This window comes from Rhamphochromis longiceps, linkage group LG9 (assembly GCF_057381845.1).
Source record: "Rhamphochromis longiceps isolate RC_006_pf linkage group LG9, R_longiceps_female_GT1.1, whole genome shotgun sequence".
NCBI lineage: Eukaryota > Metazoa > Chordata > Actinopteri > Cichliformes > Cichlidae > Rhamphochromis > Rhamphochromis longiceps.
This window is the reverse complement of record NC_140565.1, coordinates 18,817,676-18,832,747: the sequence shown is the minus strand read 5'-3', so window position 1 is coordinate 18,832,747 and position 15,072 is coordinate 18,817,676. Positions and strand designations below refer to the sequence as shown.

Below are 15,072 nucleotides of genomic sequence, written 5' to 3'. Positions count from 1 at the left end.
ATGGAACGACTAAAAGTTGCCACAATGTTAGATGCCAATAAGAAAAAGTAGGGTTTGAAACTGCATGCACCCCTACTGTAAAACTACCTTTTTTTTTTTTTTTTTCCTTTTTTCCAAAACCAGCTTTACATGTTTGTTGCTGACCGTACACAACCTAATTGGCAAAAGATGCAAAGTTCCAATGAAATAAAGCACTCCTATCATCATTCTGCTATAAAGTTAATGCATCCTTTGCCAAGTTCTTGCACATCATCTAACAATTTAAAGACGCATGTATGTACAGAATAGTTTCAGACATGTTACAAGTTTACAACATAACAGTCTCTTTTGGTGAAAATATAGTTAAATTCAAAATCTCTGATAGGTGTCTTTTTAGAGGCGATCTCTTTATTGAAAAAGTACCTGAGCCAAAACTCTGACCAGGGGGAAGAGAGAGAGAGAAGGAAAAAAAAAAAAAAAAGTATTGTCTTCATACATTCTAGAAAGACTTTGTCATTCTAGAGATAAAAATGAAGATTTAAATAACAAAAAAAAATAAAAAAAATTCAAAAACATACTGACCCGTCAAAAGCACCCCCTTTTCAAAGTATCAACTAGTTGGGAAAACAAAATGCCAAAAAAACAAACAAACAAAAAATTCAAACATTTCAGAAGATTAAAGCATGAAATAATAATAAAAATATATATCATACAAATACAAATGGATCATGCGATGACATTCTTTGAATGGAAGAGAGGCTGATGCACGTCTTAAAAGGCTGGACCAGAAAAGTTCAGCCCAGCTTTATGAGGAGACAAACGCCGAGGTCACTGGATGACTCCTGGATCTACCGTCACGCCTGTGCTATTCCCGTGTGTACCAAATTTCAGTCCGATGGTAGGAAGAACTGCAACCAGGTCTTAAGAGTTGGAAGATGAAGAAGAGCGCGTGTGCTGTCGATACAGTGGTTAAAAAACTAAAACCCTTGAACCTGATAAGCATCGAGGACTGCTTACAGTACACCTGCAAGTTGGGAATAACGTAATAGTGCCTTTTTAAACTAGATACCATCACAGTGCATGTAGTACTACTACTACTAATAATAAAAACAGATGAAGCATTTTCTTGGGGTTTTGATGGTCAAATCCCTTCCAGAAGACTGTTAGATTTAGATCTCTCTTTGTAGGCCCCAGCATGCATCCACCGGTTATTATTGCACAACACAAGGACCTTAAAATGCAGCCACACACAAACAAAAAAAGTAACAATAATAATCTTAAAAGAGGAATTATAAGTATCAGTACAAGTCTGCCTTACTTGCTCGCTGCATTGTGACCTTTTTGCCCTCCCCCCAAAAAACGGAAAAAAAACAAAAAACAAAAACAAAACAAAAACACACACAAAAAAGGAAGAAGTTCCATCTTGGGTGCAGCTAAACGTTCCGTTATTTTCTATTTTACAACAGACTAAAACATGCAGCCAAGAGCCTCCAGCGCATGGTGTCCATTGTTCCAGTCAAAGGTCAGAGTTCAAAGACTGAATGATTAAAAAGTGCTTTACGTAGGTCAGTAGGACTTCTCTCTTCTACCATTAATACAAAGTTTGTACATTAGCATGTATCATCTGTGAAGGCAAACAAGACAGCATGAAGATTAGAATTACAACAGGAAACAGACAAAAAAAAAGTTTCACGTTCAGGAAGTGCTGAAAACAAGTAAGACCTTTTTCTTTTTTTAAACTCACCGTGATACCACCATTTTGTTTTCTTTGGGTTTTTGTTACATGTTCTTACATAAAATGAGTTATCGGGCGGTCGTCTCTGCAGAAAACAAAAAGCAGCAATTAGATTTAACATTTAACACGTGCCCACAAACCGCTACCGCCCACACCGGGTGTCGCACACTTACCTTTTCTTTGCAGCTTGACAACATGCTGATAATGCTAAGACAAACTGATTGCACCGAGAGCGCTGGCGACCAGTCTTCCGTTAGGATAGATAGACAGATGTGACCGTTGCTATACACATGCGGGTGGACAGGTATATTCTCTCCTGTGAACATTACCTGCACAATGAAAGCAAAGCAGACCACATCAACGCAACTGAATATGTACAAATAAAAATCCCACGAGGCTGGCGAGCTTTAAGATCCTAAAGAAAGAAGATGCATAAAAAACAACTTTGGGGTGGTTGGGGGTTACGTGTGTGGTCAAAGAGCCAGCTCGGGGATGAACTTTGGAGAAAGCTAAAACATTCATTCCCGTCAATTAATGAGAGCAAAATAATTAGACTTGCTGCAGGGTTAACCCACTACTGCAGGGATAGCAAACTCATTTTACTTTGTGGGCCACATGTAGCGAGCTGGACCAGTGAAGCTCTCCCATTCTTTATTGCTGATTTAGTGACCGTTTTACATAGTGGATATTTTGTATACCTTGTACAGCACTTTGGTCAACAGACGTTGTTTAAAATGTGCTATATAAATACACCGATTTGACTTCTGTCGATGTAAAGATGCTTAATTATGGATTTAATCTCAGATATTTTAATGGAAGAAAAACCAAAACCTTGTCGTTTACGTCCACAAAGCTGATTCTGTTCATCTGGATGTCCAGTTTTCAGTGGGAGAAACGTTTTTTCACTTATCCAAGTGACTTCTTAAAAAGTAATGAGATGTTTCCCCCACTGAAAACACAATGTCCAGATAAACAGCATCAGCTTTCTGGGATTTCCTTACTTGGATAATAGAGCACAGGGGAAGTCGTAAAGTGTAAGTGTAAACACAGTTAGTCCAAAACTTATGCCTTCTTTCACATCTTACTAAACTGTCCAGTTGGTCGGACTGAAGGCTTTGTCGGGCTGATTCTGGCCCCCAGGCCTTATGATTGACACCACTGCTCTACAGGGATATGAGGCTCTCGGATTAGGACAGAGGGGCCGGGACACGGTGGGAGAGAGAGGAAAAGCGAACAGCGTAGGGAGAGCTAGAGAGGAGATACAGCATGTTTTATAAAAAAGTAGACACGTTCTATAAAAAGCACTGGGCTACATTTGACTTTGAAAAAGGCACAAGAGTGAGGGCCAAGCAGGAAGATATGGGAAGTGTGAGAAGCAAAAAGCTAGAGTCAGAAGTGCTAAAGCAGAGAGAAGGGGGAGCGGGTAAAAAGGGTAATGAAGGGTTGAGTCAGTCTGGCACCAGACCGGGCCTCACGGGAGAGTGCAGGCTCCACATCATGAGGGGGAGGGAGGTGACTGATATGACTAGAAAGCACAGCTAGCTTTATAGTCTAAAGATCAAGACCAAAAAAAAAAAAAAAAAAAAAATCTCTTAAAATATTTACTCAAACCTCCAAATCACACCAAGCCAACAGCGTCTTTAGGTAACCTAAATCTTCTATTTCACTAAGATATCTAGTCTCGGGTCCATGCTGTGCCTTGTTCTAGTGCTGAATCTGTGCTCACCACAAGTTTCAATATTTCTAACTTTAGAAAAAGAAAAACAGAAGTAGCCTCTGTTTTGTTTCATAAGGTGGGCCTCTAATTTGCATGCGCACAACTGCTCAGAAATCAGAATCACCCCAAAAAAACAAAAAAAAAAATAAAAATTGAAAGCTTTTTATTAAACTCTCAATCATTTTTACCACAACTGAACATTTCTGTGAAGAAGCAGCAACTTTTCAGCACTTTTCAGTGTCTGGAACATCAGCCTTTGTGGGTTCAAGTTCAATGAGGAAAAAACACACAGAGGAAATTTCATACTAGTGTGCGTACCATTCTGTCAGCAAAGTGTCTCTAACCAGAACAGGAAAAAAAAGGTATGCAGCTCCAGTGAACACAATACCCATCTCAATGTGACAGTGAAGAGGTGATTTTAATGACACTAGGCAGAGCTTCAATGGAAAAGGCCAAATCTGAGACTAACCAATAAAAGAAAGCCAAGACTGCTAAACGCTGCATGCATTTGACTGAGAAAGGCTGGAAAATGGTGGTAAGATCAAACAATTCCACCTTTAAAGTGTTTCCAACAAAAATTGAGACGGTTCGTTTTGTAGTGGGTAAAGGAAAAGATTTATATAAGATTAAAAACGAGATGTCGAATAAAGAAGGGTGACCCTCTATTTGGAAATGCCATGCTGTAATCTGCTGGAAGCGGCATGACTGGACCGCACGCAGGACAGTGATCTAAAGAACAGCTCCGAAGTACACAAGAACTCTTTATAGAACTGGTCAGCTCGGGGTCTGTCTTTAATGGAGACGTTACTGCAGTCACCAGATCTCAACCATACCCATTAGATTACCTCAACAAATTTGAAACAACGATGTCTGCAACGGTTCTTTGACGAAAGCAAAGTCTGAAGGCCAAAAAACAGATGTGACATTTTAGGTCGAGCCCAAAGTTTTCCAATTCTGTCTTATTTAAAGCTGAAGTTATTATTGGAGACTGATTCTAATCTTAAAAATTTTGTAAGCATTAAAAATAAAATAAAAAATTCTAGAGAATACTCTGATTCCACATTTCAATCTAATGATGATTAGTTTTAATTGCAAAGCTTCTATTTTCCCCATGTGAATGACACAGAATGTTCAAATGACTGGTGGAGTGATGTGCAGAGCTTGGATGGCTAAAACATGTCAAAAAATGAGTAAATGAAAAAATAAAAAGCCCTTATACAATTGTAACAATCTAAACTGTAAGATTACACAACACTGTTTAAAATTTGACATCTTTGTTTTAGAAGATGCTGCACAGGGTTAAAGTTCTGGTAGGAAATCTGGAGTTTCTCCTGTGCGCATGTAGCTGTGAAAAGGCTCAACAGAAACTGAAGCTGTTATGCAAAAATTGTCAAGTGATTTTGATCAGACTTTGTTTTCTTTTCCACGACAATAATAGGATATAAGGTGAAAGAGAAGTTCCTCCGAGGCCCCAGGAGAGGACTTCAACAGTGGATAAATCTGATAGTGTGTCCTTCCTATTTGAGAGGGTAACAGCTAAGTAGCTCAATTTATCTAATTTTCTCTACCTATTTTTAGACGGGCAGGCTCCTAATCAGTGAAACAAGACTGTTGAGTCAAACTAATCCCATCAAACATGGCTTCAGTGAGACTTCTGCACTGCTGTCTCTCAGTGATTCCAAGCCAAGATTCATTGCACTAATGACCATAGAGCCAAGATGTTTCATGAGATTACAGCAGGTATCTAGCCGATGAATATAAAAGACTGTTTCTACAGCTCTTCAGTTTTTGAGTTTATTTCAATCGGAACACCACTGTGGACCATGAACTCAGGAATATCAATCTTTGATATCAAGCTAGGAATGGATGTGGGACATTCGATCAGAGTAGCAAACGGTATCCTTTGTTCATCTGCATCTCCTGCACCCACAGTGCAGACAAAACAGATCCATAAGACAAGATGGTTAATAAAGTGAACTTATAGATAGCTTCAGACAAAGTGCTTTAAAATGTTTAACATTTACCCACACACCTACGCACAAACAATAATGACTGCTGAGCTTACCTGAGGTGAATCAAAAGGATATCGACTACTAAATTTGAAAAGCAGCTGAAATTTCTCTCCTTCATACAGTGTGCCAGGTGCTCCCTCCATATCTACAATCCACCTAAAAAATTAAAAAATAAAAGCACAATATTAAAGTATGTCAAACAAAAAAAAAAAAATTACATAAAATAACACAGATCACCTTGAGATAATCAGGGTCTAGTAGTCTCTGACTACAAATCAGAGTGATGTAAATATGAAAAAAGGCCATTTTCTTTTAAATTTATGGAGTTGGTGGAGGGAGATCCATTAAATTTCAACATTAACTCTCTTAAATTACAACTTACAATAACGTAAAAGTTAAAATTTCATTAACTTGCACAAAAAAACAAAACACATTTTTAGAGATTTACACAAATCAGAGGAAAGAGGAAACCACAAGGAACCACAAAGCCCTGCGAGGTTGCCCACAATTTGCATGGAGGAAATGAGCAAATTTACCCTCGATTCACCATATTAGCAGAAGAACCTGCGCCTTTAAGGGACCCTGGGCCTATACAGATAAAAACAGCACAGTTTGAATGAGGTGCACCAATTACTTTTGCGACCCTCACACACCCTGTGTGTAAATCCAAATTGCAAGAATCAGTTGATTTGTGGTTTTGGGGGATTGGAGTAAAGATCTTGCAAATTTTTGACAGGATAAACTACTCAGGCTTTTTCCTTTTTCCTCATACGTAGTGTACTTGACAGTGAACATAAACCTTCAGTGCTTTGGGAGAAAATGGCATTTCTATAAAAGCAAAATTTGGTTTATGAGTGATAATGTGCTCTGTGTTCAATCTTACAATTCTGGAGTAGGTGGGAAACAATGACAGCTTCGACATTATTTCTGTTAATAATGTGCCGTTTTATAATTTGGCAGCAGATTAGCTAGAGACAAGTACAGAACCACATGTAATTATCATTAAAAAAATAATAATAAATCATACACAATGTGAGCTGCCGGTTCTCCAGTAAGTGTGTGTAATCAAAAGCTTTCAGTCTGACTCATTTCAGTGACATTCAATATTCATCTGGGTTATGACAGTGCTTTAGTAATAATGTGATATTCTATTGATCTACTGGACAAAATCTATTTTCGCTTCGGTGGCCAGGCTACAGAACTCTGCTGACTGAGCTGCTAGCAATTCAATCCTGCTCAGATGATTGCAAATACAGAGCCTTGTGCCTCTGGGATGAAAGACAGCCTACCTGCACCGCACACTCTTTACACACACACACACACACACACACACACACACACACACACACACACACACACACACACACACCTCAAGACTGCTGAATGTAGCTTCACTGGTGGCAAAAACAAATTGAGTGCAGAACAGTTGTGGGGCTCATAGTAGAATCCTTAGAAGAAAAAAGCATCACAATCTCTGCCCTATTTTTTCCCATGCAAGCAGTGCAGACAGGACACCAGAGTCTTGTGGCTGTTATCCAGGTTTATAGCCTCATGCCTCATTCAAATCTAGACTGGCACACATGATCATTTAAACCTACATATAAAGTCTGATCTCCTTAAAACGTTGCCCTTGGAAAGGGTCAGTCACAGTGTCTAAACGAAGCTCCACTTTTCCTTCAAGAAGTTCAGAGCGAGGCCTGATTGTGCTACCAACTCATGCCGAAAACAGTCAGGGACTTCAAGGACATCACGCTAAATGTGCTCAAATTCCCTATAGCCTGGTGATTATATGATCCAGTCAACAAAAATAACACTGAGACATTTAGTGAAAGTGTAGGGACAAGGACAAATGAGTACACCTGAGAGGCCCAACAGTGCCTTTAAGCAGCAGTTTCCCTGTTTACATTAAGTGACTCATTACACCATCAAGCTAACCAATATAGCACCAGCACACAATACACTTAAAAAACAAAACAAAACCATTGACTCTCAGTGTTGCTCGTTACAGTACAAAGTGTACTATATAAACAAAAGGTGCAAAGCTGAAAACACACTGACCCTTTATTGCGGTAACATACCAGCTTGTGTGCTTCTATGCCAAGCACAACAAGAGTATGTCATACTCCAGTCAGGATAATAAAGACATTTCATGACCACAGTCAATCGTGACAACAGAAAGTAGCATAAAGACACCTTGTGACATCAGAGCAGAGCGTTTAAAAAAAAAAAAAAAAAAAAAAGGACACACCTACACATGCCTTGTCAGAGAAATTATATACAAGGATCACAAGCCAGCAGGACTGGTTAGGAGACTTGGCAGTCATGCAAGGCATTTGTTAGACCAGGTGACTGTTATCTAATGAGGAAGATGCCACCATAACTGACCAGTGACAAACACTCCAATGTGCACCCTCTCTTTCAGACGGCATTGGAGGCCAGAAACCATGCCACACAACTCGAAAAGTTAGTAACTTAACAAGTCCATGCTTCAGCTTAGAAACTAGTCTCAAATCCATTTAAAGACTACAATTCAAGTCATATTTCCTGGCAACAGTAGTCATGGGGTTTAAGGGGATACATCACGACAACCAGACAGAAAGGTCAGCCAAGCAACCTCTGTTTCTAGCCCAACTCCTGCATGCCAGCCATTAAATATTTTATAAGGATGAATAGTGACACTGTGCATTAGAGACACTCTACGAAGGGCCTGTGGCTGCCAGTTGCTGGAATGACCCCAATTCCTCACCACTACACACTGCTGAGGCTGTGGTGTCTCACCTCCAGCCGCAGCTACCTGTATGGCATGCGGCATGCTTGCCACGCTACCCGTTTAAAGGAATGAAACCTGGCATTTCACAAAGCCACATGGTATTTGAGCAAACACGATAGGCATATCGGTGATAAAAACCCAGAAGTGCTGCCACTCTGAAACAAATGAGTCACAAGAAATTAAAAAAAAAAAAGAGAGAGAGAGAGAGAGAGAGAGAGAGAGAGAGAGAGAGAGAGAGAGAGAGAGAAGGACTTACTGTGTAATGGTGTTCTGTACACTTTTTTCATTGAGCGTCATTCCTGGGGGTGGATCGTTTTGCAAGGCTAATAATTCCTTTTGTAGCCTTTTCTGTGGGAGAAAACATGATTGGGTTTATACCCCCCAAAAAATAAATAAATAAAAAGTTGAAATACTGGATCAAGTCAAGTAAAATCAAACAGAGTAGTGGCTGAGAAATTTAGCACATGTGTTCATCAATTTTATTAAGAGGCCCATACCCGGAAAAACACTGATACATCAATGATATTCCAATGAGGGGTTACCGTTTATTATGTTTATTAGTAGTTAAACGTGACCCAAACAAAACGATTTCAAAGAGGTAAGTGTTTAAAAAAAATGTATGAAATTTGCTTTACGGGTTTGATTTATTTAGACGTTAACAGCCAGTCAACTGAACAACGCAGTTTCTGTGAAAGTGATGCACCTGTTCAGCTGTTCAGGAGGAAACTGCAACTGTTCGATCTGCGCACCGTCTGCTTAGCTCACTGTGGTGAGAGCCCGGCCACTTAACCGCCAACATTTACGGGAAACATCGGAAATTTTTCCACCTCATATCCTTGAATTATCACGCCTTTCTGAGAAGAACCTACACACGGGCCAAGTCATCGACATACAGTTCCAGGAAGCTAGCTTCTACTAGCCTTGACTTGCTGTGGATGATGATGATGATGGGCTAGTTGTATTGCTAGCAAAGAGCAGCCGCTAAACCTGAACAGTTGAGGATAAATGTCATCGATTTTACAGTAACGTCACCACCACTTTGGGCAAATACGCGTAGGTAAATGAAGTGGTCGATAAAGTGCCAGGAAAAAAATAGTCGGGAGGTCCGGTAAAAATCACAAAATAAGCGATCGCTGTCAATTGTGTTCTTACCTGCATCGACGCCATGATGGAAACCCCCCCTCCTCCTGCCTCAGCGCAGAGTGTAGAAACGTACGTCAGGCGGTCACGTGATTTAAGTTGTTTTGACAGCAGAAAACAAATCCACACGAACGTGTGTGTGTGCGCGCCACCGTCACCGCCAAGATGTCCGTAACATTTAGCAGATTTATCACAGCATTTCACCAGCGATAAAGACAACATAATATTTTTAAATATTCTTTAAATATGGGGGACTTCGGGCACCTCCAGTGACCTTTGCTAAAGGATGTATTTTAGTTATTAAAAGACAGAAACTTCCTACCTTTGAGGTATAACATGATCAGACGCTCGGGTGGAGTAACCGTGCCTAAAAATGAGAATAACATTGGTTTCTACAACCTCTAAGTGTGAGAGTAATGACTCATCATGACAAAATGCTTCAAAGAACAGACTTCCTGTGATCATCAGAGTATTTAATTACATTTTTCGTTTTCCTGATGATGATTATCATTATTTGAGCTGCTTTAGCTCGTTATGTTATCTTACTGTCATTTTTTTTTAGGTGTCAGTGGCTTAAGCACAGGAAGCATATTCATTTATCTGTGTAAGCAAAACTTTTGAACATTTCATCCACTTGAACTGCAATTTGATCTAACCTCCTAATGTTTCCTACAGAGAAAATGTCTCTTGGTAGCCAGAGTTGCATCAGATGTGATATAAGCTCTCGCCTCACCATGGGAATTAATAGTTGGGTGTATCACATGGCATGGCTGGTAAGCACTCCATATAGGCACCAGTCAAATGTATGGACACAGGCAACGTAAATTTCTGAAACTTGAATGTGCAAGGCAATGTTTATTCAGAATAATAAGATCACATCTATCAGCTTTACATTTTTATGTAGTTTAAGTGATCACTGACTGTTTTATGAACACGGAAATTTCTTCTATAACATGCAACACAAAGCCCTTATGTCATACCACTTTATGGGACTTTAAGGAGTCTGTACCAATTGTTTTATCCTAGAGTCATAAATTCACTTCTTGATGAATCAGTGTCACGCTGGAGCAGTACGAGCACACAGTGAGTCCTTTCAGTTATTTGATAAGTATGTTAAGAGTGTTTAAACCACAGCAGTTACTGCAGTTCTCCTACGATAGTGTAAAAAAAAAAAAAAAAAAAAAAGCAGTATTTTCAGATTCAATACACATTTTTATTTCAGCATTGCCATGCTAATTAAATTAGACATCTGAGGTTCATTCATTTTCCAAACATCCTTATCTGATCCGTATAAAGACTAAACCCTTTTAGTAGATCTCCAACTACTGATGTGAAAAAGCAAAACAAAACACTGAATTATCTGTTTTAGTGTATACAACATCCCCACTGTTGCCTTTATCTCAAATATCTTTTTTTTAAACTTCAAAAAAGAATAAAAATAGGAAGCATATTCATTGTGGAGATGGTACTTCATTTCATGAGGCACAAGGTACCAAAGACTGGAAACAAAGTGCTCACCAAATACGTCTTTATTAAGATGGTGTGGTGAGGAGAGATTTCTGGGGGGGCACATTTGTCACATTCTGCTATATCCATTTAACATGTTAAAATGTCATCTTTTAATACTAATGAAACAACAGCAAACCACAGAAAAAGGATTATTTTTCATATGAAGTGAATAGCAAAACAAGTTAAATACTCAAAAAAAGAAGAAAAAAAAACAACTAAAAATGTTTTAAGCTTTCTTTCCATTATCTTTGCAACTTTAGCAATCCAAAAAGTTAGCAGCCATGAGTAGTTCCAGTGCGATCTCCGGCGCGATGGGGAATTCGGGTATTTCTGTGGAGCTGTTGGTGTAACGGACCTTGTAGGTGAAATACATGCAGACCTTGGAGAGGACATGAGATGGAATCTCTCTGAAATTCACTTCGTTGGTTTCATTCTCAGCAAATTGTCCTGCAGATAGACAATATCATGTTCATACATTAAAAGAACATATACAGGGATTTCCTCAATGATGTAAGCTTAATTTATAGGGCTGTGTTGAATTTCTGCCATTGCTCTGCCATCGTGAGCAAAACTCTTAATATTGGTCATGGATTTGATGAATCTGGAACTAAACAGTTACTTTTACAGAAACTGTGAAAGGAGAAACGATATCGGAGCCAACTGAATCTATAAACATATTGCTAGACTTATGAAAAAAAGAAAAACAGCATGTCTTTGCACTGATGCTACTGGAATAGCATAATGAACAAGCTAGATACAATTACTGAGGTATTATCCTGCTAATGTGTTTACACCGGATACTGCTACCAAACAGCCCTATCACAGTGGTTCATGTCTATGCCACTGTAGTTACTTTTCTGTTAAGGTGCACATCAGCCTACAGTGTCAAGTAAAGAGCTTCAACATAAATTTAAGTCTTGCACTGAGCATAACACCTAAAAACACCTTATTAACCAAAAAAGTATTCTGAAAGCTTTCCAGTGTGCTGGCCCAAGTAGTAGTAGTAGTAATAATAATAATAATAATAATAATAATAATAATAATAATAATAATAATATTACTACATTTTATTTGAAAGCGCCTTTTAAAACACTCAAGGTCACTGTACACAGTAGAATAAAAAGCAACATAAAAGCAAGTAGTTTACACAATCATAAAAGCACAAGACATAAATAAATTTAAAATAGCAGAGTGGAGAGGTTATGTGGGTTAAGCTATTTTGAACAAGTGAGTTTTAAGTTGGGACTTAAAGAGAGAGAAGGAAGAGATATTTCTTAAATCAGGAGGTAGGGAATAGGGCTGGGCGATATGACCTAAAATCCATATCGCAGTATAATTTGAACCATGTGCGGTAACGATATATACTGCGATATATTCTTTTTTTTTTCTGTATAACGTATTTTCCACCCTAAAAATCCTTTAATTTTCTCAAAAATCGAGAGTGCGCCTTATGTATGAATTCTGGTTGTGTTTACTGACCTCAAACCGATTTTATGTAATACACAGCGTGCAGAAATCTGTCAAAAAATGCTTTAGTACAACTTTGGTAAGCTACGAAGCCACACTGCTTGATGGACTGTCAGAGCATTAGGTCTGCTGTAGTCAGGAGCCTTGCAGATTATCTGGGTCCAAATCTCCGTCCGCTTCAGATCCCAAAGTCAAACGAACACTGAGAGTTAAAAACTGTCAAAATTCATTCATCTTCAATAAAATGATCAGCGTTGCTGCTTTACCAGGTGCAACAATTAAGTTTAACATCCAGGCATCAATAAAAACAGAATTTATTTAAATTTAATGGAGCTAGAAGTTAGCAGGAAGTTAGCTCACTAGTTTCCACCTAAACATGTTCTGACTGAGAGATTTTTGAATATAATGTTATATAATGTTGTGCTACGTGATCGCTAGCGACACAGCTATGTTAGCATAACATTAGCACAGTGAAACTGGAGGATGAACACCAACTTTTTTCCACTCGATGAAAGTTAACGTGAGGGATTCTGGTGGTTAGGGACACATGCAATCGCAAGGCAGGATGCTATACACGGGCCAAACTTCAGTCAGGAGAACAACTCAGATAATTCATCCACAATACGAGGTTAGTTATTAATATACTGCAACAACATGGGAATAAAACAGCTGCCAGAGAATTCAACATTAATGAATCAATGGTATGGAAGTGGTGGAAGCTCAGTTTTTGGCTTTCCCCATATTTCAAAAGTGCTTCATCTCTTTGCGATTACTGTCGCCCGGCATAATTTGCAGATGATAATGGTTGTAGCCGCTGCAATGCTTTTGACCAAAAGAGGCGCATGTTGACATCATCAACATGCACTATTGCGGTAGAGCGGTATAGTCAAAATCTCTATCGTTGGCCAAATTTATATCGTTTCTATCGTATATCGTTTATATTGCCCACCCCTAGATGGAGCCAATAAACAGAATTCTGCATGATGATCAGAGCAGGATAGGTAATCAAGTAAAGTTGGGCAAAAATATTTACAAGTTAATTGGAAAACAGACCATATAATGGATATTGATAACAATAATTAATTTCAAAAAGCATTAAACTGTCCAATTAATTGTAATTATATGCACCTACAAAGATATTTTTGATCAGGGATAAATGAGGCAATGAATAATGGCATTTGCACCAATGAAATCCTATTAATAGTATTGCTAACAAAGGGGGAGCACAGTGCCATCAACTGGAGAAACAGAATTAACCTGACTGAAAGCAATAACACCATCTTCTACAAGCACCACTATGCACATCTTATACAGAACCTCACACACCCTCTAACAAAATTAGTCAAATAATAGTTCACATGATGATCATGTGGTTGAGGTACTACAATGGGATTTCTATATGTGGGGTTTTTTTTAATTGCAAAAAGATTTTTTTTAAAAAAGCCTCCAGTAAAAACAGCAGCAAAACAAACGTTATGTTCTTCAGTGTTTAAATACATTTGGTTCCAAATTCCAAATAACTACTCACACTGGATTAAAGTGGACAGCAATCCAATTGGGGCTGCGCTACAGGTTAGCATTGGTCAGAGACTAACTCAAAACACTAAGAAAACACCTCAAAATTCACACACAAAATTTTTTTTAGTTTCGTTTTTTTTAAGCAGATTGGCAGAAACAAGCTACCACTGGGAAAAAAAAAACCTGGCATGACCTTCAAAGTGCAACAAAATTACTGGAGAGCATGACCAATGAATGTATGTGTGTATGATAACATTAGATTACAAATCATTCAAGTTAAAAAGTTAAATTTGCTCCTTTATAACAATGTCATTGTCTGAATTCTCACCTGGCCCGCTTAACATGGCTTTGATAGTCCCAGATGTCAAGGCATGTTCTCGTTTCACAATGAACTCGTGGCCATCTGACGAGATCAGCTTCACATACATGGCATCTGGCCCTTCGCAGCCACCATAGGTTCTCTCTTCACCATCTGTGAAGTAACAGAGATGACAACCAACAATTTTAAACAGGTGTACGACAACAGCTACTGAAGAGGGACGAAGAAATGAGACCTCAGTGTGGCTACTTTAATGTGGACAAATGGGAATTGTGGATTTCTAGCCATCACTCACCCATGTTGTTCCGGGATTTCTTTAATCCTGAAAAGGAAAAACATTAAAACATCACTCTTTTTGGGGCATAACTTGCAACTCAACATTTAATCGGCTAGATTACACAACGGTTGCCACTGTGTTTGTCAAACTGCAGGTTGTTAAATGTTAACGCTGGCTATCCCGTCGAATATGATTCATCACAAACGCCGCGTAAAGTTAGGCCCGTTAAAACAAAGCTAGCTTCCTTTCAGAGATATATGAACATCTTCACCTGTAAATCCTCTTCATCCATCATATCTAAATTACACAGCAATGGCTGTGAATTTATTCCTCTATCATACGTGTAAGCAGCCGTCAGGGTTAGTCAACTCTGGCTAGCCTGCTAAAACCTTTCCAAAAAATTGATATAGCTTTTTTATTTTACCGCTTCTTCACAATGTAAAACTTAAACCACATAGTTGACTTTGACATACGGCAATACATAAAATCACGTAACGGAAAAGATACACGGATTCTTACCACTATGCACCTTATAGCGTAGAGAAGATTGTGTTTCAGCTAACGTTAGCTAACAGGATGTTGAAACCCGGAACCAGTATGGGCGAACACACGTCCGCAGTAAATTTCTT

The 15,072-nt window shown here is 38.7% G+C and overlaps 2 protein-coding genes across 3 annotated transcripts; both read right to left on the bottom strand.

Annotated features, from left to right (window-relative positions):
• Positions 1-794: 794 nt before the first annotated feature.
• On the bottom strand, positions 795-9,480 carry ube2wb (ubiquitin conjugating enzyme E2 Wb). The gene is made up of 6 exons (XM_085418611.1): positions 9,366-9,480; positions 8,470-8,561; positions 5,497-5,599; positions 1,888-2,043; positions 1,724-1,799; positions 795-1,603 (listed from the first exon to the last, which is right to left on the bottom strand). Exons 1-6 carry the CDS (start codon positions 9,378-9,380, stop codon positions 1,590-1,592), a joined length of 456 nt encoding a protein of 151 aa, XP_085274737.1. The 5' UTR covers positions 9,381-9,480; the 3' UTR covers positions 795-1,589.
• A 708-nt stretch (positions 9,481-10,188) lies between these two features.
• Positions 10,189-15,072, bottom strand: eloca (elongin C paralog a). 2 transcript variants are annotated; one of them, XM_085418613.1, is made up of 4 exons: positions 14,973-15,072; positions 14,462-14,488; positions 14,176-14,319; positions 10,189-11,309 (listed from the first exon to the last, which is right to left on the bottom strand). In XM_085418613.1, exons 2-4 carry the CDS (start codon positions 14,463-14,465, stop codon positions 11,119-11,121), a joined length of 339 nt encoding a protein of 112 aa, XP_085274739.1. In that variant the 5' UTR covers positions 14,466-14,488; positions 14,973-15,072; the 3' UTR covers positions 10,189-11,118. The 2 variants fall into 2 exon arrangements, with proteins under 2 accessions (XP_085274739.1, XP_085274738.1); XM_085418612.1 differs by having other exon boundaries at positions 14,963-15,064.

Bases quoted from the DNA above. Each gene is read 5' to 3' on its own strand.
- eloca (XM_085418613.1), bottom strand. The intron at 11,310-14,175 runs GTGAGAATTCAG...GTCTATCTGCAG, and splicing joins AGCCATGTTAAGCGGGCCAG to GACAATTTGCTGAGAATGAA.
- ube2wb (XM_085418611.1), bottom strand. The intron at 2,044-5,496 runs GTAAGCTCAGCA...TTCATTGTGCAG, and splicing joins ATCCTTTTGATTCACCTCAG to GTAATGTTCACAGGAGAGAA. The intron at 1,800-1,887 runs GTAAGTGTGCGA...TGTTTTCTGCAG, and splicing joins TGTCAAGCTGCAAAGAAAAG to AGACGACCGCCCGATAACTC.